Raw genomic sequence first — 22,576 nt, 5'->3', positions numbered from 1 at the left:
GGGGCTGAGTTACTTGAGCAAAATCACATTTGACCCTTCCTGCCACAGTTAATGGTGTGGGTAACAGATTTCAGTCTTGATCCTAAGAAGTAATAATTTTAATGTTAGTTTTTAAGTGGTCTTCTATTTTTTCTCCAATAATGGGTTTATCTGGCTTTAAATAAATTTTTTATTTAAATGGAGAGCATGTAACTAAGTATTAGTGGAGCTACTTGTTTGTCAGAAGTATTATATCTGTGGTCCCCATTTTCAGAAATTACCTGAGATAGTGGCAGTCTCTGCTAAAGAAACAGAGTTGGGAAATGTAGCATTGGGAGAATTGTAATTTTTCAGGGGAGACAATGCAAGTTCTTTTAATAGTCACTGTGAAAAAATGACAAAAAGGCCCACCAAAACACATATTGGCTGTATCCGCCCATGAAATGCCATGTTCTTTCTGAGCCCTGGGCAAATGGAAATGCTTGGAGCTTTTCCAGTGATGGCCTTTCCCTGTCTCTTCGCCTCATGAACTATTACTACTGCTCACGTCTTCAGTTATTCCTAGTAGTGACCTTTCCTCAGTACTCCCCAGAAGAAAAGCCCTACATCATTGCAGTCATGACATTAGTAATCAGAAAAGTTAATAGTATTTTCACCACAAAGCAATTCCTTTCTTTAGTGGTGGACAGGCTCACGACTAATTACATGCAAAAGAAAAGATTTAATCATTACTTTTTTTTCTAAATGCAGAAAGGACGATGTACCCCCCTTAGATAGTACGAAATAGTATCATACATCACAGCATTTTTCTACCATTTTGCCTATGTAGTGTGTCAATCAGTACATGTTGAAGAGCAAGTGATATACAGAAGGTAATTGAAGGACTAATGTGTACTGTGATTGAGGCTTCAGGGGCAAATCTTGGCTATAAGTTTAGTACTAACATTTTCCTTCTTAAAATGAAAATTATTCCATGGTGAATTATTCTGGCTAGGGTCATTTTTCAATATACAAAATCAATGCGTATGAAAAATGATTGAAAGAAGGAGTAATTCTGAGATGTGGCAGCGTTAGCACCATATGGTAACACTTATGGGAAATCTTTCCTTACTTTACTTTGGAAACTTTTCATGTAAGAGATTGCACAGTCCTCCAGTTAACCACTGCAGGGATTTCTTTTGTCATCTTTATGACTGTTAATTTGGATTACAGTAAGGCCTGGATTCCTCACCAGGGATCAGTGCTTCATTGTACTAGGCTTTGTACATGCACACAATTAAAAAAAATAAATAATCTGCTCTCAAGAGTTTACAGTATTACAAAAACATCAGGCACCTATTACATTCAAAAAAACATAAAAGGTGGAGTAAAGGAAGAAGATGAAAGCACAGTAATTATTGTGCTGTCATATATTTTTCTCATTTTCTCTCTTGGGAGAGAGAACCCTCTTAGTGTTATGTACTCCTTTAATATTGTTTTTGACTACACTGATTTACTTTTCTTGCCTAGCTAAACTACTAATCTGAGTAGTTGTTGATAAAGCATCACAAGTTCTGATGTCTTGCTAAAATGCCTTTCTCAGTGAAGACTATTCTGGATATCCTGAATGCCCAAGGAGAAAGAAAGAATGTGGCTGAACCTACTCCACTCCTGAAAAGCTCTGAACAGAGTGAGCACGATGGAGCAAATTCTACCTCGTTCTTCCCTCCTGTCTCTTTACCTCTCTCCTAGCCATCACACCAGAAGCGGGGTAGATCAGAAATGGTTGAGTGTGCTACAAGAAGGGAAGTGGAGGACACCCGTGGTAAAGGGTGAGACCAGAGATCCAGAAATTGCCAGCAACCAATAATGATACAAAGGTGACAGACAAGCTGTTTACCTGCATGAGTGAAAGGCGAGGGCCTGGGTAGGAAGGGCAGTGCCCAAGTACAGCATCCACGTGCTTGGGAGGGACAGAAAGGGGTGACTGCATTCTGGTGCTGGAGCAATGGTTTCTTGGAGAGTAGAAGAGAATGGGTAGGAGTTAGAAAAAAAAATAGTTCTCAGAAAGAGAACGGAGGAGTTTGGAACAGAATAAAAAGCAAAGAAAAAAGGGGGTGAAAATGAAAATTTAAAAAACAGGGCCAGGGAATATCCAAATTTATTATCAAAGTTAATGCCAAAATAAAACTAAAGTAAAGAAACAGTAGCTGATTTTTCATATGCAATTGATAGGTTTTGAGAATAAATAATGCTTACATTACACATGTATGTACACCTATGGCACCTGTGTAACCACAGGGTTCGGAAAAACAAGAGAAGCTCTGCTTATAACCTGTAATCAGCTTAAATTACATTTTTCCCAGTCATTTTTGCACTTTTGTGTAATTTTAGACTTGTTAGGCATACACGTGTGGCAGACAGATGAGGATTTGTTGGATAGATCACAGCTTTACCAGACTGAGCAAAATTTTCTCTCACTTCTATTAGTGAGAGGAATACGTCTCTCTCAATCAGATGACTTCTCCATTCAGTTTTCTGCACAAAAACAATTTTTGACTCTTCCTACCAATCAGTTCATGTTATCATTCCTAATCATTATTGTGCACTACCTTGATTTTTCTCAGTCAGGGCTATCCCAGCTGTGTGAGCTGAGCACTTCTAAAATGTCATTCTTAGACCATATTTCTTATCCTTACTATAGGAAAATAAACATGTGCTCTCTATTTAGAGTCATTCACAGCTGGTGCTAAAGACCCAACAAGGCCCATCAGACGTGCCCAGTGTTGGCTTACCCAGGTGTTTCCTTTTTCGTTTCTCTCGTTAGTAATGTTTAGCAGAACCTACCCTTCAAGCTCTTCTTACCAGATAGCAAGTAAATCTGAAAGAAGCAGATAAATGCAGAGTGAGCTTTCTTTGTAGGCTATTAAAAATGCTAATGAACATTGGCATATTTTGATTAAAGAAACACATGCTGGCTAAAACTTTGTGATGAGGTGAGGTTGGTATGGTCTGCAAACGTGATGAGGTATTAGATGCTCATGTGGCAGTTGAATGAAGGGAAGAGGCAGAGAACCCTCAACAACAGAAAGGATTAAGGTTTGTATTTTCCCAATTTCTGATTGATAAGTAGAAAAGAAACTTAGCTGTTCTTGGCTACTGTTTGTTTTCTTGTTTTGATGATTATAAGGCAATTTTTTATGAAGAAAGGTTATGGTATGTTTTTTATCTTAATAAAAATGCTTACAGACTTTGGGCGTTCTTGGAAGATACGTTTAATGTAAAGTCATCATGGGTTGGTTAACTGGGGGAAAGAAACAAGAAATAAACATTAATATAATCTATTTAATCAGTGGACTTTTAAAAATTATTTTCCTGATAAGTGAATTATTATAGCTTTTTCTAGATGAAGTCTAAGTGATTTCAGCTGGTGCCTTGACTGTTGTAACCTTCAGAGGCACCTCTTATAAATCCAAACAAACAGTATATTCCAGTGCAGTTTAAACCTTCCTAGTTTGTCTTTAGGAATGCAGAACTGCTGCATACCTGATGAAAGGAGGAAGGGAATACTTTGATTAGTATCTCAAGAGAAGAATATCTTGACAAAGAGATTTAAACTTTTAGGTGCTGTACTTGCAAAAGTATTTTGGGATTACCTTGTGTGTCTGAGAAACAGTACTGGAGATGTAGGGTAGAGGGAGAGGGAAGGGAGGCAGAAAACTTTGTGAGGCTCCGTGGAATCTCTTTTCCTGGCTAGGTGAAGAATGCGTGATGTAAGTGTATTGTAAAATGTAGCATAGAAACCTGCCATTATTTTATGCAGTCATGAAGTTAAAAAACATTGAGAAAATATGTGTATATATGAGTGGGTTCAATACCAATGGTCCTCATACCTGACACAATTTAGTAGAATTGCAGGCTACTAAAGTCTGTGTTTGGATGCAAGGATAAAGTTAGGTATTTCTTCACTTTTCTTGACTTCTCTCTGAAAGACCTGCTTACCTTGGTGTATGGAAGCTCACTACATTGGTTTACGTTACACAGTCAGCCCGGGCTTTTCTGACCTCTAGGGAGCTTTACTCATGTAAACTCTTCTGGAATTCACTGTGGTAAATCATCAAGAAGAAGTTTATAAGTGCACTACTTATGTCAGTAGAAGTTAATGGACATAAACCACACTTATGCAAACCCTTTTATTTAAGAATGTGAAAAACCATATAGTTATCCAAGCATATGGGATAATCCTTAGCGCCGTGCTAACTGGATTTTAAATAGCCCCTATAAGTGCCAGGGAACCACTCTCCCTGTACTAACGAGACGCACAGCATACATTTGTGTGCCTTGGTTACGTGGGGGGAGGATGATCAGCTGAGCTTCTTGCGGCTGCTGGCGCACCTGTGCACAACTGAGTCATCGCCCCAACCTTCTTTGCCACTATTGAGATGCTGGGACTATACTAGTGGTAGTGAAGAACTGAATCTTTAATGCAAGTAAGAAACCCGTGTTTAAATTCTAGAGTAAGTAAAGCAATGTATGTGTACCTGTTCAGTTTCACTCTGTCAGCTGATTGAATAGTTAGGAGAATTTGTTATTTCAGGGCTGCTGAACTGAAGTAAGATTGGGGCTTTGGGTTTCAGGTGTGTGTGTTGGTGTTTTTTTGTTTTGTTTTTGTGATTTGTTTTGGTTTTTTGTGGGGTTTGAAGGTATTTCATCAGCAGTTTGTGTTTTGGGAGATGATTGCTGGTAGGAGGATTGTTTGATAGAAAACAAAATGTAATTTTGATCTCATAAGGCACGAACAGAATTAAGTGATTTTTGGAGACAATGCTACTTCACTCTTTAGTGGTGACTTATTTCCACCATTACTATTAGTAAGTAGATGACATTTTGAATGAAATATGATGCTTCTTAATGTCACAGCAAATAACAACAAAAGATAAATTGGTAGTTAAATTAACATATTTACTGGCTGGGTGAAATATGCATAACAATAAATTCTAGCAATAAATAACTTGAAATAAAATATTTTTCAAGGAGTTTTAGAGGTCCTTTCCTATTTTAGAGTAATCATAGACGGGCATATTTTGTCATGCATTGATTTTTATTAATTTGCTCTCCAAAACATACACTTCCAAGGCTAATTGTGTCAGACATCTTGTGTGGTAAGCATCAAATAACCAACTATTATTAAAAGAGAAGCTAAAACATGATAAAATCAGTTTTCTTTTGTGCTTTTCATGGAAAATATATTAAGTGATAACGCAAAACATATCAAGCAAAATTGGAGTGCATTTGAGTCGTAGCTCTGTATGGAGGTAGCCTGGCTGTTTATTTCTTTCTGCCAGAACATACTCATTTTGTCTATCTTGATTCTGGATTTTTCTGTTTCTGAGGATATCAGTATATTATAGGATGGCCTCCCTCTGGTAGGTGGCCATGGGCAGCTGGTGGCTGGGATCCCAGCTCCCAGGTGTTTCAAAATCAGTAGGGTCGAGGTGAACCGGTTGCTGTTCTAATGTGTGACTCTACTAGAGGTGTTCCTGGTTGAAGCTTCTCATCTGATACTTTTTGGATCTATAGCACAGCCACTGCAGGATGGGAAATCAGCTACAAAACTGCTTGTTTTCCCTCTGTCAGAGGACACCTTTGGCAGCCCTTCATTGGACATGGATGTTTCAGGCTTCTGGTTTTAATCCTTTTGTGATCTCCCAGGAAAACAGGGCAGACACATTTAACCAAGGATTTCTTCTAACCATACACCCTTTCTTTTAGAAAAGGCAACTGCAATTTTTTTGAAAACCGGAATACTGAAGTATACATTTCGTTTGCCTAACTTGTATTAGTACTTGAAGTCTTTTTACCTTCTTTATTTTTTTTTTTTCCCAGTGATCATTGCTATGCTTTTAATTAGAGCTCCTCTTGTGCTGTATACCCTGTGCTGTTGTGTTTTGGTCATCGCTATTTCCTCATTCTTGCCTTAAGTTCTTTATGAGTCAATGTATAGTTAAGGGTTAAGGCATCCTTCTGCTTTGCTGGTTTGGTACCAAAGATGCAATCAGGTATCTTTAGTGATTTTTTTTTTTTTTTTTTTTTTTCTTTTGGGCCAGACACTGGTTCAGGTCAATTGGCTGTTACAGTAGACTTGTCTGGAGCAAAATCACATGTATCAAATATGTCACAAACCAGAATTTGTGGACTGTGTAGGCACATGCTGTTCTGCCGTACTCTGCTTGAAGAAGCCTTTCCTGGTCGGAAACTTGCTTTAGCTTTCAAAAGCTACCAAATGTGTATCCACAGTTTATTGATGCATAGGTTAAAGGCAGAGAGAACACTTTCATTGGTGTGCATATTGTGGGCTTTCATTATTTGCCTAAGGTTACGTATGTGGGTTTGTTGAGGCAGGTGTGGGATCGATAGCTGGGGCTCTGCTGGTGTTCCAAATGACTCGAATTCATGTAAATGTGCTTGCCTAGCTCAGACCTAGCCCTGTGCTAGTAAATCCTGCTGAGAGACGTGGTATATTGGTTCAGGCTTAATGGTGTGCTAATACAGTTACCCGCTGAAAGGCTTTGCGGGCACACATAAGTCACTCTATTCCCTTGAACTTTTCTTTCAGCAGGGTTAGGAATCAGGTAATTCATGACATAGTCTTGAGCCTTTTAGTTGCTGTTGTTTTTTTGTGATGTGTGGGGTTTGGTTGGTTTTGGTTTGTGTGTGGTTTTTTTTTTTTTTTTTTTTTTTTTTTTTTAAATAAGAATAGGCTACTTAATCCATTTGACTCTGATGAACAGAGATGCTTGTACTTTTTGCTTCTGCGGGGATAGGCATGGCTGGGGAGGGAGAATTTGCTCCTGCGTTTCAATGTGGTGAAGTTCCTGACTGTTTTTTGATGCATAGTGTGAAACTACTCAAGACTACTTAATTTTGCTAATGCTCTGTGTCCATTTGTAAATTTAAGATACTTCCCAGAGAGGCTTAATTGTGACAATATCGCAGTTTATGTATTCAAAATAAATCCTCATTCCTTGGAGTTCATCCACTCCTAGCTCTTTAGCATTTTCAGAAAACACATTAAAGAAACTACTGGTTGGGTTAACAGGGTACGTGCCCTTAACCACAGCACAGTATTTCATGCTGCTTCTGTACTTGGCCCTTGTCCCCGTCCCCCAGTGTGGAGTGACAAGAGCAGAGGTGTATCCTGCCCACTGCCCTGCTGATTTCTTGGTGTGTGTTTTTGTAGTGTCTTGCAGCATTACTCTGCTGTGGTATAAAGTAGTCAAAATTGAGACAACGCCGAGTTCCCTATATTACTAAATGAGAGATACACAGACAGAGAAAACTGAACCCTCAGTAGAGGTATGAGGGGGAAGAAAAACATCCAAGGTTTTTCTGGATGTCACCAGTTAGTAAGATGTGCTGTCTAACCAGGCCTGTTCCCATGTTCTCGACTTTCTGTACTGCCCAATTTAGCCCTAAGACCCGCTGAATGTCTGACTCTTGCTGAGCAGTTAATAGCCTGAGAGATCTTCAGTCTGCACTAATTATCCACAGTTTGAAACCTGTATTAATTTTTACCTTTCTATTGTGTTTTTAGGCTGCCTGTTTGAGGATGACCTTTGCAAATCTTTTGAAATCTGTGTAAATGGTAAGTCTTCGATGTTTTGTTTGCTGACTACTCTGTCCTCTGCTGTGTAATTGCTATGTGGTCGATTCAATAAGCCAAATCTCTGTATGAATGAGAAGGAGAGGAAAGGAGGAAAAAAAAAAGAAGTACCAGGTATGACTATTCTGGTCAGCAGTTAGAGGAAATTTAACTGAGTTAAAAAATATATAAACATTTTCTCAACCTTGAACAACATCATCTCCTTTTATGAGGAACAGACCATAATTAAATAAAGCACACTGAAACATCCTAACATTTAATTTATCTTCATACAGGGTGGAAATAACTGTTTTGTTATCTCCAGGTTGTTTGTCTTTTTAGGGGATGATGTTGAGTAATTACCAGTCGCCTTTTCTTCAAAAGGTTACTTATTATAATAAGAAAGAAGGCCTAAAAGGAAGATTACCATTGTTCTTGATTATCGTGCTTCCTTTTTTCTGTGATTTTACTTGAACTATGCAGAAGGAGCTTTCTTGTGCTCTCCTTCACAATTTTTTTTCAGTAAGTCAAAAAGCCAATACAAATGTATGAATAAGTCTAATGAAATAGTAGGAAAGACTTTTTCTGACAATAGTTGAAGATTGTCAATACACTATGTGAAATCATTTAAGTCTGGATGAAGGGTGGACCATGTTTAGAGAGATCTATTGAAACAATTACTGATTTAAAATACATAGAGCTGTGATTAGGGATTTTTTTTAATTAATTATTGCATATTAAATTTCTCTTTGTGCACATATGGCATAAAGAAGTAGTTTTGTTTCCCATCAAATCTGGGAGGCAATAATATAGTTCTTTAATAAATAAACTTTATTAACATGCTAATTTATCAAACACTTAAGATGAAATGAGATTACATTTCCAGTGTTGTTGAATGTCAGACAAATGCAGGCAGGAGAGGGAACAGAAGACAGCAAATAGGGTTGAGGAGTTGGGAGGAATTAAAATAGGTAGAAGGCTAGAAACATACATTTATTAACATCTTCAAAGGTCATTCTTGTGTAGAAGTGTCATTTGAAGTTATTCCAATAATATGCAAAAATTCTGCTTTGACACTTCCCATGATTGACACCAGGAAGGGTAGTGGCAGTTTTCTACAGTGGTGCGTTTTGCTGACTGCCGATGATCGCCAGTGGCTGTGCTGCAGTCTTCCCCAGTGCGAGCGTATTTAATCAGCTTGTACGACAGGCCACCCTTATATCCGGCAGACAGTGTATAACGGGAGTTTATGCAACAGATGATAGTAAAGCAATAAATGTACTTTCACTGACTGCAAAGTCTTCAGTAAAGATGTTCCTATAAAGGTTACTTTACATCTTCTTGCTTTAACTGTTTTATTAACTGGAGACAAAGTTTTTAAAAATTCGACGTGCCTTTCATTAGAGTGCAACATTAAACTATGGAAATAGTAGCTTTGAATTCAGAAAGGACCTCTTCTGTAGATCTGCTCTTATTTTGGCATAACTGTAGCTTATAAAAAGGTCAGTAATGAATAAGCCAGTTGATCAATGATATTTCCTAATGGCTGGTCTTAATTAAAAAAAATACATGCAGGGGTTCTGTCAATGTGTTTAAGGTCACTGCAAAGTGGTGGTTTTTGGGTTGGTTTTTTTTTTTGCCCTAACTGGGCAAGCGTTGTCTAGAGTGGATTTTAAATGCTGTAATTGATGCAAGTAAAAATACACCATTCTTGAGAAATTAACAGAATCTTTGGAAGATCATACTTTGGAGTATTAAAATACCATCAGAATTCACGTTTTATATGGACCAGAAAAGAAGAGGGCCGCTTGCTTCCAAGCAGTCCTTCCCATTATTCCTGACCAAACTGCTTCTGGTTCAAGTGTATCTCTGAAATTCTGCAGAGATCCTGATATATTTAAATGCGAGTGCTTAGCTGGTTTGAAAGCTCAGAAACTTCAGTCTGTGGAGGTCACTATGCTCAGGAGCAGAGATTACTTTGTGTATTGCAAGGTCGTGGAAAGGTTTGCCTCCTTTGTGCATATTTCTGAAGTACAGTGTGAACGTGGGTAAAAAACAGCAGCTACTTTTGGGTAGCATCTTTGAAGCACCTGTGATCTGCAGATCTGAGTCTGACTCCTGCAGGAAGGATGATAATTTTGATCTTTCTCTCGGTCACCAGCGAAAGTAACTGAACTGACTGCATTATCAAAATGAAACTGGGTTTGCCTATTGAAGAGATAGGTCACAGTGTTTGTTATGTCGCATCATGTCATCAACTTCAAGTACTTGTCATGCATCAGACTTGTAAAAGCATAACCAAAACACCAATAACTCAGCTGTTTCATAACTTTAAAAATTCTTTCCTTCTCGTTTATATTGAAGAAGAGATTAAGTGCCTGAAAGACCTTGGTAAATGTTCATTTGTATGAATAAAAAAAATAAAGATGTTAAAAGCAACTTCTTTTACTGTTAAAAGCAATGTAATCCAGTTGTAAGTTCTGATATAAACAGCATAACTGTATCAGTTGCATCGCCTCCATCTGTTTAGGTCATATGTCCCTTTTGCAGGGCAAAGAACCTGCTGTAATAATGATTGTTGACTTTTCTGCCGCTTTCCCTCATCGTATAAAGGTCTCTTTTGGCTTCAGTGATGGGTTCACGCTTATGTTTGTTTAATAGCTCCAGCAGCATTCATGCAATATTAATTTATTTCCATAAACCTTTTATCAGTTTCCTGAGCTGCACTGACTCATCAAGTGGTTAAAAAGGAACACATTGTTTCATGTTTATTTTAATGGCGTAAGGATAAGCCAGGCAAAAATACTGAGTTAGTTTTCCTGGACTCTTCCTTTGCAAAGCTAGAACTTTGTGGGGTAAAGTGGCGTAGATGCCATTTATTTCACTTCTGGTAAATCATTACCTCTCTCTTACAGTTGGAGGAACTGATACTTTCACCCATTGAAAATGCTTGAAGCGTGAAAGCTTGCAGCTAAGAAACTTGATGTGAAAGGTGGATATGCTTATGAGCTGCAGACCCTAATAGAAAATAATTTAGCATTCTATAAGCTTGGAAACGCTTGCTCCCCCATAAGTGCTGATAAGCTTCTACAGACACCAAAGGAAACAGTTAACAATGTTTTAATTAAACAAGATATATAGAAGGGAAAATAATAATACAAAGAGTAGGATTTGAAATGAGGTATGTGTAGTGACACAGCTGTGGGTATAGAGGGATTTGGCATTCACATGTGTTTTCCTGTCTGGGTTAGAAGTTTAAGCAAATGAGTTTGCCTGTGTGTGGATTTTTATTTTCTTAACCATTATGGCCAAAATGTGTTTGTATGAAAAGGAAAGAAAAAAAAAATGCATGAAGAAGGAATTTTTAGATGATCTCTGAGACAGAGATCCTTCACTTATCCTTGAACACTTGTATTTATATATTAAACCTAGTACAGTTGGATAAGTGGGAATATGTCATGTTCTATTTTGCATTTTAAGTGATAAGTAAAGCAGTTCATGTGAAACATCAGCTCACGTAGCTTCCTTGTTGGAAGGTTTAAACAAACTGGGTCCTGAACGCAGCAAAGCAAAGACTAGTTCTTATCCTTTCTTATGAAATCACGCTATTGAATTCTGGTAGTGCCACTGGGAAAGACACCATGCAGTATAGATAAAAGCATTCATTTCAAAATAACCATCCCTTATTGTCCTCGTTCCTCCCTTTATTAAACTGTTTGAACTGCTCATTTAGAAGGATGGCATTCTTTCCTTTAGGTTTAATCTCTAGATATTTTGCTTCAGAAAGAAGCTTTGTGCTCTGTTTTATCCATGCGTGGATACCATGATATCTTTGCTCCTTATCAACAGAGCTTTTAGAAATCGGGGCAGTTTTATTTATGAAAGCTGTAGTGGCTGCAGGCCTCCTTCCCGCATGAAATCATAACAGGGTTCATGCAGACAAGATCAGATTGTAGAAAACAGCTCTGTGAGGCCAACCAAAAAAGTTAATTACAGTCGTTGGCGCAGTGTGCATCATTAAGTCAAGCCTCAGTGACAACCACTAAACCTCTCCTAGGAAGACACGGTCTGATGTCTGCAGTAGTGTTTGAAGATGCTGTGCTTCTGAAAGGCTGTATAAACAGCTCTGCACAGCTGAATCAATATTGCTTTATGTATGCAAGCTGCGCTTGTTAGGAGGGACTTAGGTTAGCACGGTGTGTCGAAGGCGTCCAAGCGTTGCAGTACGAAGTCATGAGCCTTTGCAAGTTTGGATGTCTCCAGATAGTTCAGAATATTAATGTACTTTTCTTCCTTAGCTACAGAGCTCCTTGAACATTTGGAATATAAGTGCTTGCACATGCTGGTGATGAGCCATAAATGGTAAACATGTGCTACAGATGATAAGGGAGAGGAGTCAGGATCCCTGAAATGTTTTCTTGAACTTAATGTGTTACACTTTGAGGTTTTCCAGATCGTTGCCTAGTAGGATGGAATTACAGAGGGAGATGCACCTCAGCATTGTTTAGCTAACAGATGTCTGCAGCTACATCTGCATTTGCAAGGCATTGCTCTTACGAAAGCTATCAGAACTTTGTCAAATGACACTATGAATCTGTGCCTAAGCTTTTCAGTAGGAATCAGCACTTGTTATAACTAAATTCAGACTTTGGTGGATAACGCCAAGTAGAACCTCTGCATACTACTGCTTTACTGTATGTGCAGATAATTTCTTTGCTTTCCAAGGATGTGGGAGTTCTTCGCAAGTAACTGAAGTCTTAATACCACCCTATGAGGTAAACCTGATATTGTAATTTGTAACTTGAATTATGAAGTAAATGGAATATACATATGTTTGGAGTAAAATCCTGACCAAATACTTAAATACAAGGATTTACTTTCAATGGTTCTTCTATTGATCAAATTTTTTGTCAGAGGCTTTTTTTTAAAAAAAAAATAAAAAAAAAATGCTTTGAATAAGCATGTCAGAATCTGGTATGATACTCAAGAAGGAGATAACTTTAAAATCTACCATTGTATCATGGTAACATGAGAGCCCACATCTTCAGAAGTATTTATGCGGTTTGTTCAACTGAAATCAAGGGTAAGTTACCAGCGAATGTTCTTGAGAATCTGTGGGTGAGAGGATGGGTGCCTCAGTTAAGAAGAGTTCATACACACCTTTTGAAACAATTCTGTGTTTGCATCTGTGGAAATAAACACCAAGATTGAAATTTGCTCTTTTTTCCCCCCCCCCAGCTCCGCACTTGTTCCCCATTAGGTTATGTGACAGAGTCGTATAAGCGGAGCAAGTCAATGATACAGAGTTTGTTTGGGAGGGAGCCTCTGGTTCCCCGTCAGCCTGTGCACTCCCTCTCCCCTGGCGCTGGCTCTCGCTACCCCTTGTCTTATGGAGCTCTGTGTGTATTAATGACGGTGTCAGACCTCTTCAGGATTGTGTGGAAGAAAAATTCCAACATGTAACTAGCAGTATGAATGGTGATAACAGTGAAGGGGAGTAGGTAGTAGGGGAGATGGTGACTGCACAAACTTCAGAGTTTCTCAGCTCTACTCCACCCAACCATGCTACTGCTTTGCAAATAAGTTGTACTATCTCAGTTTCTGACCAAGACGGGTCTGGTATGCTACCGACTATACTCAGCCCAGTGTTCACCAACAGCAACATTTTCATGCTGAAAGTTTCTGAGCTATTTGAGGTTAAAAATGCCAGGGTAGTGATGACTTCATCTGCTTTACCTTGCAATAGAGTGTGGTGCGTTTTTTCCTCTTTGAAGAAAAGGCCCATCTATCTTCCAAACTGTTTATTTGTGTCTTGCTTTTTTGTCTCAGTATGGTGTTAAAACAGCTACCTGTGTGCTAGTGGGGTAGAACTGTCTAGCACAACAGGCATTAAAACTGGAGTAGTAATCAGAGCTAAAGTTACAATCTTCTCCTTAGGAAAAGTCACTTAGTGTGATAATGCAACTGTGGTTATCCACCATCCTAGCTGTCACTAAAAAGCTTTATTGTGATTTTTTTTGTGTGTGGAGAATCTCAAGCTGTAGTTCCTGCAGGGCACAAAACCATCGCTCAGGCTTCCCTGACAGCCTGCTGTCCGGCAGCAAGCGAGAGGCCAGTACGCACAACCATAAATCTACCGCCAGCCATCGGTGAGCCTTTGTATTCCTGTGTCCTGTGCCAGTAAATAAGTCTTGGAGCTGCTGAGTGTTGCACAGCGTTATTTCATGTAGACAGACCTTTTTCTTCCAGCTCAGGCGACACTGCTGTGTTGTCGTACAGAAACTTTTATTACTATCTTAGTGTTGTGACTTGTATTAGAGCATTTTCTCACTCCAAATATCAGCATTGGGTTTCACAGAACCAGGGCAGGCACTGCAAGTAAAATTGCTTCATCAGTGTATGTTTGAGTGACTCTGGGGGGATTTTGGTGTTCAATTCAAGATGTTTGGTTACAAGACTCCACCTCCCCACCCATAGAATGGAGAGGCAGGGCTGGGGTGAGACGTAGATCATTGAAGAGTTACATTTATCTAGTATCTCATCCTCTGTTACCTAAATCATATATTTGTACTGATAATGTGGATGATTATTTAAAATCTAATGTAATGATCTGATTTTAAGCAGGATTGAGGTTCTGGAACTTTGGGATTTGCTATTTTTTGGGGAAAGTATTCAGTATTTCTCCATTCGGTATTTGAGTTGATATGAAGTCTTCACTCTTACTGTATGTGTGTGTGCTTTTATTACAAAAAAAAGACAAATCCTGTTTGTGTGCTGTGTTTTGGAACTTGTACTTGGCAGGATACATACAATTTAGGGTAACTTAGAAAACGTATGTTACACTAGCATATTACAACTTTCATGAAAATATATTTGGGTGTTTGAGATAATGTTTGAATCCGATCTCATTGGTGCGTGGTGGACCACTTCATTAACTCTTTTTGGGTAAGCTACGTAGCAGCTGTTGGCACATTTGTTGAAAGTGTTCAGAAATGTTCCCTCTTTCATTACTTTATTATACTCCAAAAAAAAAAAAAGGCAATTGTAACATTTGGGAGACCATGGAAAAGTACAGCCTGTTTGACAAAAGGCTTTAGGGAGTCTCAGTAAAATTTGTGCCTGATGAATCATGAAACACAAGAGCCTGAAAAGGACAGCATGGTCTGTAGAGAAGAAGAGAACACCAAAGGACAATGTTCTGGCAACGAGGTGGAAAGCAAACGAGTCCTGGTTTGGCGTGACACTGCGGCAGTGTTCCACTGCTGAAAATCCACCATACTTTCCCCTTTCCTGGTGTAAAGGGGCATTTGTAAGTGTTATGGTTTACTTCGTTGTTAAGATGTTTGCGTTGTGGCTTTTTAAAAATAATAGATTAGTTTTTTTCTGTATTTGTTCACCTCTACTGAAAAAAAGTAAAACCCAAAAAATCTCCAAATACCTGCATAAACATATTTATGAGCAAAGAATAATAATAAAGGTTGTCAAAACAAAGGACATATGAAACTGGTGAGTTTGGCAGTGATGGCCACAAAGTTGTATTGTGATTATTGGGCAACTCCAGATTTGAATGAGAGATTAATTATCTTTTTCCTAGTGCTACAAGGACATGGTTCGGATTAGAAGGGATATCTTCTACTTAGCATGCTGTTTGCTTAGGAATGCGTAATTCCGAAAATGAAGTGCGTAACTTTGGATCTACTTGCTTATTTTGGGCTTCACCTAATCTCTGTTAGATGTGAAACTGTGATATTTGCCTTTGTACCCCTGAATATCAGTAAGTGAATACTGTATTGGCACAGCAGTGGTTAACTGGGTCAATCAGATTAATTATTTGCATTAATTATCAAGGTACTTTGGTAACTAAGAGAGGCATTGACAGGAGTGTCTAAAAGAAGACAGACTAGAAAACTTGGAATGTGTTCCCTGCCTGAGAAAATGGTATGCTTTTTTAATAATCATGCTGCCGGCTTCAGTAATTCTGTCTAATAGTACATATGCTTAAAATATGAGATAATGAATAAGACCATATATTTAGAAAATGTACCAATTCTACAAGGCCATTAATGAATGACTCTCGACTATTCCCTCTCTGTTTTCTTGGGTGCGTGGGAGGTAAAGCTGTAGATTTCTTAAACATCTCCTGAATAAGACTCTCTTGGATGTTTCTTTACAGTTGTAAGAGTCTCTGTGCTTAAGATGTAATTCCTCTATTATTTATTTATTCTTTCAAATGTTCTGTCAAAAATCCTTCTCCTTGTTTGCTGGCCAGACTGCACATCGGTTGACTGTTGTTGCATTACAATAATCATTTAATGAACATCTTTTTGTTGCAGACTTCAAAGCATTTGACAAGCACTAATAGACTTTTTCTTTTTTTTGACTCTCAATCTGCCTTTGGACAGTGAACATAATAGGGGAAAAAAAACGTTATTTATGGTTTGCAGGGGGCAACGTTGTGGTCCTGGCTAGTAACTTCTCAAAGAATATGAGAAAACCGAGTAGAAAAACTTTATTTGGATCAACTGAAAATGTATCTGCCTCAGCAGAGCAAAACTCTGATTACGGTTTCTGCAAGACATGGTGACTTTTTTTGTCTGAAGATAGCTAGTATCTGAAAATATATTCAATAATAAATAACATCTATGACATTTCATGTAAGAAGTTAAGAAAGAAGGAATTACTTTATAACATTCTAAATATGAGATGCAAGTTTGTATGCGCATAAAAAAATTAAATATTTAACTTATATGAAAATAACTTTCAATGACTGAGTGTTCTGAACAGATGAAGTAACTAGATACATCATTTGCTTTCCTTTTTTTTTGTTTTTATATAAAGAATGTAGAAGTTCTATCCCAAGTTGTGTACCTATTACTGGATGTCCTTATTTTGTACTGGATCGGGTTCAAAATAGAACGTTCATCCAAAGGGAGCTAGAAAAATCTATATCTTCTCTTTATTCTAATGCTTAGAATAAATGCTCTGTAATAAGAAAAGTGACAGGATTTTTTTGTTCTATGTCCTCATTTAATAAATAAGAACAATCTGAAAGCGAACTAATCATAGTGCTGCTGATTAACAGGTAAAGACCTGTTAATGAAAAGTCATTCTCCATTATAAGCCATTCCAACGAAGCCTTTAATTTAAACAGAGTTTTCTTTCATGCCCTACAACCTCCATGGCAACAGCAACAAAAGTTGCTCTAGAGGTAGGCAGAACAATAAATACATTTTATGGTCCCAAACCATTTATTGTAATTTAGTCCTTTATTTAAATAGCTTTGGCTGCTGCTCTGCATAAGTTGAGAAATATTTGGTTGCTTTTACTGCTGTGTCAGCGTGTTCCTCTATTGGCTCTAAGGTAGGATCAGCGTGATTTAAGAGGGTTGGTAACAGCAGTGGATGTTGAGGGAGCGTGGGGGAATACAATGTTTAACGTTTGGACTCTAAGCTCTTCAAGGAAACGCTTCTGCCAAAAGGAAAATGTTTTGGTTTTTAATGCAGCAAACATTTGTGTTAATATTGAATTGGCAATAGTATGATAAGGTTGAAAATGCGTACCTAATTTATTCTCTTTAATCTTGGCCCTTTTAAGACTGTATTTAGTCTTTCAACTGCATTATCTCACTGACTCTTTCGGAGATTAGACTGTGCCATTGTAGTTTTTTCCTGGAAGTAACAAGACAGGTATGTTTGTGAGCAGTTGTGTATTATGCAATTGTTCAACGGTAAGAATATATTCTGTTAGTTTTCTCTATCTGTTATTGATTCTTTCTCTATGGTGAGCTCTGTAATAGATGAGGAAGAGGTGTATTATCTAAGCAGAACCTATATAATGTGCTGGTTGGGGGCGGGGATTGAGGGTGGAGTTGAAAACTAATGAGACCTTCATTCAGATTTTTTTCTTTGTCTTGTAGTCCTCTCGTTTGACTCTACATCGTGCTGCTCTATCTGTATTCCTGTGAAATATAGATAAAAAAGGTATTAGAGTAGATTAACAGTTAGGTGGATGGCCATTTGGATGCTATGCTTGCTGGTAGTTTCATAGCTTGTTGGACACTTACAGAAGACAACCTGCAATACCCAGCCACAGTCAAAGCAGTTTAAATGGATTGTGGCTTTCCAAAATTAAATCAATTTGTTGCCTTTGGAGGCGGAATGGTTTTCGGGGATGGGTGGGGTGGTACTGTTTTGATTTAAAATTTTAATTAATTTTCTAACTTTAAGTAATAAACTTGGCTGTTTCTTGTGTTTGTGACATAAAGAAATCCCAAACCTTTTCAAATTATAATATTGTCTTGTTAGTCTCCTGATTTCATCTCTCTTTCTAGGATGTTGTTTTATTTCTCTTCAATGTTTAAATTCCAAGTTTGAGATGTAAAGATTTACTAGACTTCTAGAATAATTAAGAGTTCCTACTTCTCTTTACTGACAGCCTGTCTTCATTTTGCTGATGGCTTATGCTGGGTAATTTCATGGAACAAACTGTTCTTTCACTGGCTGTAGCTATTAGAAAAGTTTCCTCTTGAATTCGTATCAATAAGTCTGATTGCTTACGTGTGTTTGGTGAATGACTGTGTTATAAATATTTGGGGTTTTTTAAATGAAGTAACAGCTTTTTTTTTTTTTACCCTACCACTTATTTTTTTGTAAGTTCAAAAATTTCTGTGAAAAATTGTTGGATAAAATGGGCCAATATGTTCAACAAAACATAAGATACTGTAGAGCTGATACACAGTTAAGAAACATCAGCCTTATTCTATGTCTCAAATTCTTTTTATTCTCTTCAGTTTTGTTATGGTAAACACAACACGTATGTTAGATGCCAAAGTTCCACTCAGTGGCTTTGTTAAAAATGTTTGAAATGGAGTCTAATACTAAAATTTCCTTTACTTTTGGTAGATCAGACACTTTTAAATAGTCACCACTATAAAAAAGCCCAAGGGGTAGTCTTTCTTTCCCTCCAGTTAGGGCTCACCCATACAAACACTTTAGTCATTATTGTTATAACAGAAGAAATGAAAACATCTGGAAGAAGTCTGGCCAGAAGAGATTCCCTGTTTCAACACCGTTTCACGGGAGGGTGGAGTGCTCAGTGGTAAAGGGACGATGGGCATGTTTAACGCTGCAATACAGATTATAAATCCATGCTCACTAAAAAGGTAATCAACCGGTCAGTGCCCATTTCATGTCCCTAGAGCTAATGCGTCGCCAATTGAAGTCACTCCTTCTTGCTGGGCTTTATTTCAAATTATCTAAAAAGAGATTTATACTAGCCCCCTAAAGCGGGTGTGGTTGTTCCTAATGAGTTAGGTCACTGGGTAAAATTATTTTGTTATTTCATGAAATATTACCCTCCACAAATGATGCTAAAAAAAGATTTACAGGTTTCAGTGTGTTTTGTTGGCATGGTAATTGAAAATAAATTATGACCGGAATAGAGGTTAACAGCGTATTTTAGAATGGAAGACGTCTGCAGCTTCAAAAGGCAAATGATAGCTCAGAATTCTAGGGCTAAGGGGTTTTCATTGTACATTTTATTCTCATGCAGTAGTACATGGGTAAATATTTCCCTTTTTTAATCTGAAAGTCTCTGCATTAGATATAAACGGGAAATGGACGTTTGTTAATTAAGCTGCGGTAAGTGCAAATTTCAGTGGCATTACAAGCTGCCTTTTTAGAAACCATGACAATGACATTAAGCATTTGCTAAACAAAACCTGCTCCTGTATGTCATGCAGTTTGCATCCTGTTTACTATTAAGGAGTTGTTGGCAGAGGCAGAAGACATTTTGTTAAAAAAATATAAACAGAATTTTCTTGGTCTGAAATCAGCTGTTTTCGAAAGTGTAGGTTTAGATGGAAAAAGACCAGGAGGCATAAATATATTTTCTTTTCCTACTTGTTCATGCCTAGTCCTTTTTTATGAGCCGGTGCTGGTACATCAGCTGTTATGATTTTATGGAGCTGCAGCTCTCCTTATTACATGAACCTGCATCATCAAGCAGAGAAATGCTTCCTAACCATGTAAAAATAAAAATCTGTTCCACCCTCACAAGGAAGTCTTACAAGGAGCCATTTATAAAGGTCTCCTTCAGGACAGGGGAGACCATGGTTTCAGGTCCCTGTCTCACAACACTGGAAATATTAGTTCTTGCTCCCAGAAGAGCAAGGTAATCTCTGCCCTCTCCATGGCAGCTGGTCGTCTTGCAGTCAAATGGGGAGGAATCATCAGCCAGAAAAGCCGGAGGGCATTTAATCCTATTGCATGGAGTTTGGGATGCTCATTTAGATGTCAGTACATATACTACAGAGAAATCTTTTGGATTTAAAAAAAAATAAATAAAAAAATCCAGAGACACATCAAATCCCCTGAGGTTTAAATTCCTATAGAAGTAAATGGCTATGAACTGCCCCTTGTTTTCAAAGTGGTGCAAAACTTAGTCCCATCCTCAGTTCATGTCCCCTAGACTGTTCTTCATGTTGTTTCAACTACGTGAGAATTGTCTGCAGTCTGTTAACCCCAAGCTGACTTTCTTGTTGGAAAAAAAGTAGCACATTCTGGCTATATAATCAATGACATAGTCTACAACCATTTCATTAAAGGAGGAAAAATGCAAACAATGTGAGGAAACTCATCTATCTCTTGTATAGAAAGATGATTATGATGATATATGAGGTTTTCTTGGTGGAAAATACAAATTAATGCAGGTCATTGATTTTACAAAGCATTATCCTTTGCTAGACAAGGAGATTTTGTAGGCAGTCTAACATACTTGCAGAGGAGCAGAGCCATATGTCACTGCAACAGGGTTGTCCTTTGGCTTGAATGAAATGAGAATGTGAAAAATTTCATTGCTTTGGGTGTTAATACTGGTCGTAATCAAGATGAAACAGAATTATCCACAACATCAGTGTGGGAGATGCTGCAGTTCAAGTGGCAACAATTTTATGTGGGAACAGATTGATTTATTTCTCCTTGTTTACCGTCTGTGCCCGTGAGCCGTGCTGGCTGGATCCGTGCTCTGCGGAGGTCTGTGAGCGCTCTGTGCCGAGCGGCAGACTCTGCCCCCGTGAACGGCTTCTCGGAAACATCTTACACAATTGCACTTGAATAAACTGTGAATAGTATTGATTAGTGGCCATTTTTATGGAAGGTGGAAGAGAATGCAAGTGGGGCTGTAACAGCTTATGGCTTCTTTTGCTGTTAACAATATCTGAATCAACTTCAGACTCAATTGAAGAATGCAGCTCTTTCTGGCAATGCTTAGAATGATGATGGTGATGAAATATTCGGACCTGAGCTGCTCCTTGGAGCAACTTTGGTGTGGGAGACAGGATCAGCAAAAGTAGTGGTTTGCTCTTCTTTCAGCTGAGCCGCAGTAAGCTCCGTTCTCTGGATCTCCTCAGCTCACTGTTGTTTTTTCGTGTCTGGCCCCTCTGTCCTCACTGTGTCAGAGCAGAGTCTGGCTGTGACCTGACACTTTTTCTCCTTGCCATAGCCTCGGATGCCCTGTGTGAGCAAATTTTGCTGCTTGTGGGAAAGGATGCAGATTTCTTTTTTTTCTTTTTTGCAAATCGTGTGTGGGGATGCTGCAAGGATGCTGAACGGGGGAGAAGAGAGATGCCTGGATGCATGTAAGAGAGGGAGGAAGGAGTGAGGGAATCCCGAAGGTGATAAAAGGCTGGGGACACCTTGGCTTGCCCCAGCCCTCCTTCCCACTTGCACCCGCATCCTTCCTTCCCAGGGTGTCACCAAAAGTGAAATTCAGTTTTGCCTCTAAGGGGTGAGGGATCTCCTAGGCAATAACAGGGGCCTCAGAGTTGGGTGAGGAGAAGACATGACTCTGGTTATTCTTCTGGAAAGGACACCTAAGGAGAAAGCATGATGGTGGAGAGGTGTGGAGCCACAGCCAATAACTTTTATTTTTGCTTCATCAAGACTGGGGTAAAGTAGCCATTTCTGTTGGGCCAGGCTCTCAAATTAACTGGTGTATTGTCTTTTGCAGCAGCCACTTGGGTCAAAAGCACGGAAAATGTTTAGCCTACCAGATCCTGAAGCCTTGGCCATCATTTCCATTGCCACTCCATTATACCTCTACTTCCATCCTCAAATCTGTTACTAACCCAAATTTAATATTGATCTGACATATTTGTTCTTTAGGTTCATAGGAGCCCTCCACACATCTTACTGTGCTAGGTCTGGACTTCCAAGTCAAGTGTTGGGATATACTAGTAGCTTAGGGGTTTCTAAAAGCTTATATGACGTTTAACTTTTGGTTAAGTTGCATCTCACCAGCAATTTCAAAGAGAAAAGTAAATAAATATATATATATATATACACTCTATAAATATATAAATAAATACTATTTTCTGTAGGCGTGCTTTGATTTTTATTTTAGATTTGAATCAATGTATAATTTAGTCTAGTTTAAAAATATAGTAAATAATATTTTCATCTTTTTAAAGGAATATTTACTTTTAAAATGGGAAAACTGACGTTTTTATGGGGGAGAAGTACAACGCTTCTGGGGAAAAATAATTTATAGAGTTGGTCCCTAATTTTATTCCATGAGTCATTGTTTGCTCATTTGCATCAAGAGTGTTTGTGTGAGGAAAAGGGTAAAAGTCTTGGTTTACTTGAGGAATGAGTTAGCTTCAGTGCCTGAAGTCTGGAAAATCATATGAAACATGGAGACACATAAGGGGAAGAAAGAAGAAAGTTTCTTTTCCTGAATCCTCCGTATTCTTTTGAGGCCTGATAACCTTATTATCAGAGAATATGAAGTATGAAAAAACCCAGTAAATTAAATGCTTTGTCTAAAGCGAGGGCTTATGAAAGAACATGTCAGAAAAGGCCATAAGACACAGCAATTGTGTTGACGTCCCTCTTATTCTGTAGGTATTGCGAGAGTTCTTTTTTTTATTTAATTGTTTTTTCCCAGTCAGGCAAAAAAAAGCAACAATTCTGTGATGGG

The 22,576-nt window shown here is 38.3% G+C and overlaps 1 protein-coding gene across 2 annotated transcripts in view; it reads left to right on the top strand.

Moving 5' to 3' along the window:
- Positions 1-22,576, top strand: part of PTPRN2 (protein tyrosine phosphatase receptor type N2) — a 661,189-nt gene that overhangs the window by 62,567 nt on the left and 576,046 nt on the right. The window contains exons 1-2 of one of the 2 annotated variants that reach the window (XM_074574141.1): positions 2,973-3,057; positions 7,553-7,603. Coding sequence is in view for 1 of the 2 variants with exons in the window: in XM_074574140.1 (XP_074430241.1) it covers positions 7,553-7,603 (51 nt within the window). In the remaining variant the exon portion in view is untranslated. Of the gene's footprint in view, positions 1-2,972; positions 3,058-7,552; positions 7,604-22,576 lie in introns of those variants that run through there. The other variant, XM_074574140.1, reaches the window with a different exon arrangement.

The sequence above is a fragment of the Larus michahellis genome, chromosome 2 (assembly GCF_964199755.1).
Source record: "Larus michahellis chromosome 2, bLarMic1.1, whole genome shotgun sequence".
NCBI classification, from domain to species: Eukaryota; Metazoa; Chordata; class Aves; order Charadriiformes; family Laridae; genus Larus; species Larus michahellis.
This window is presented reverse-complemented; position numbering and strand designations above follow the sequence as displayed.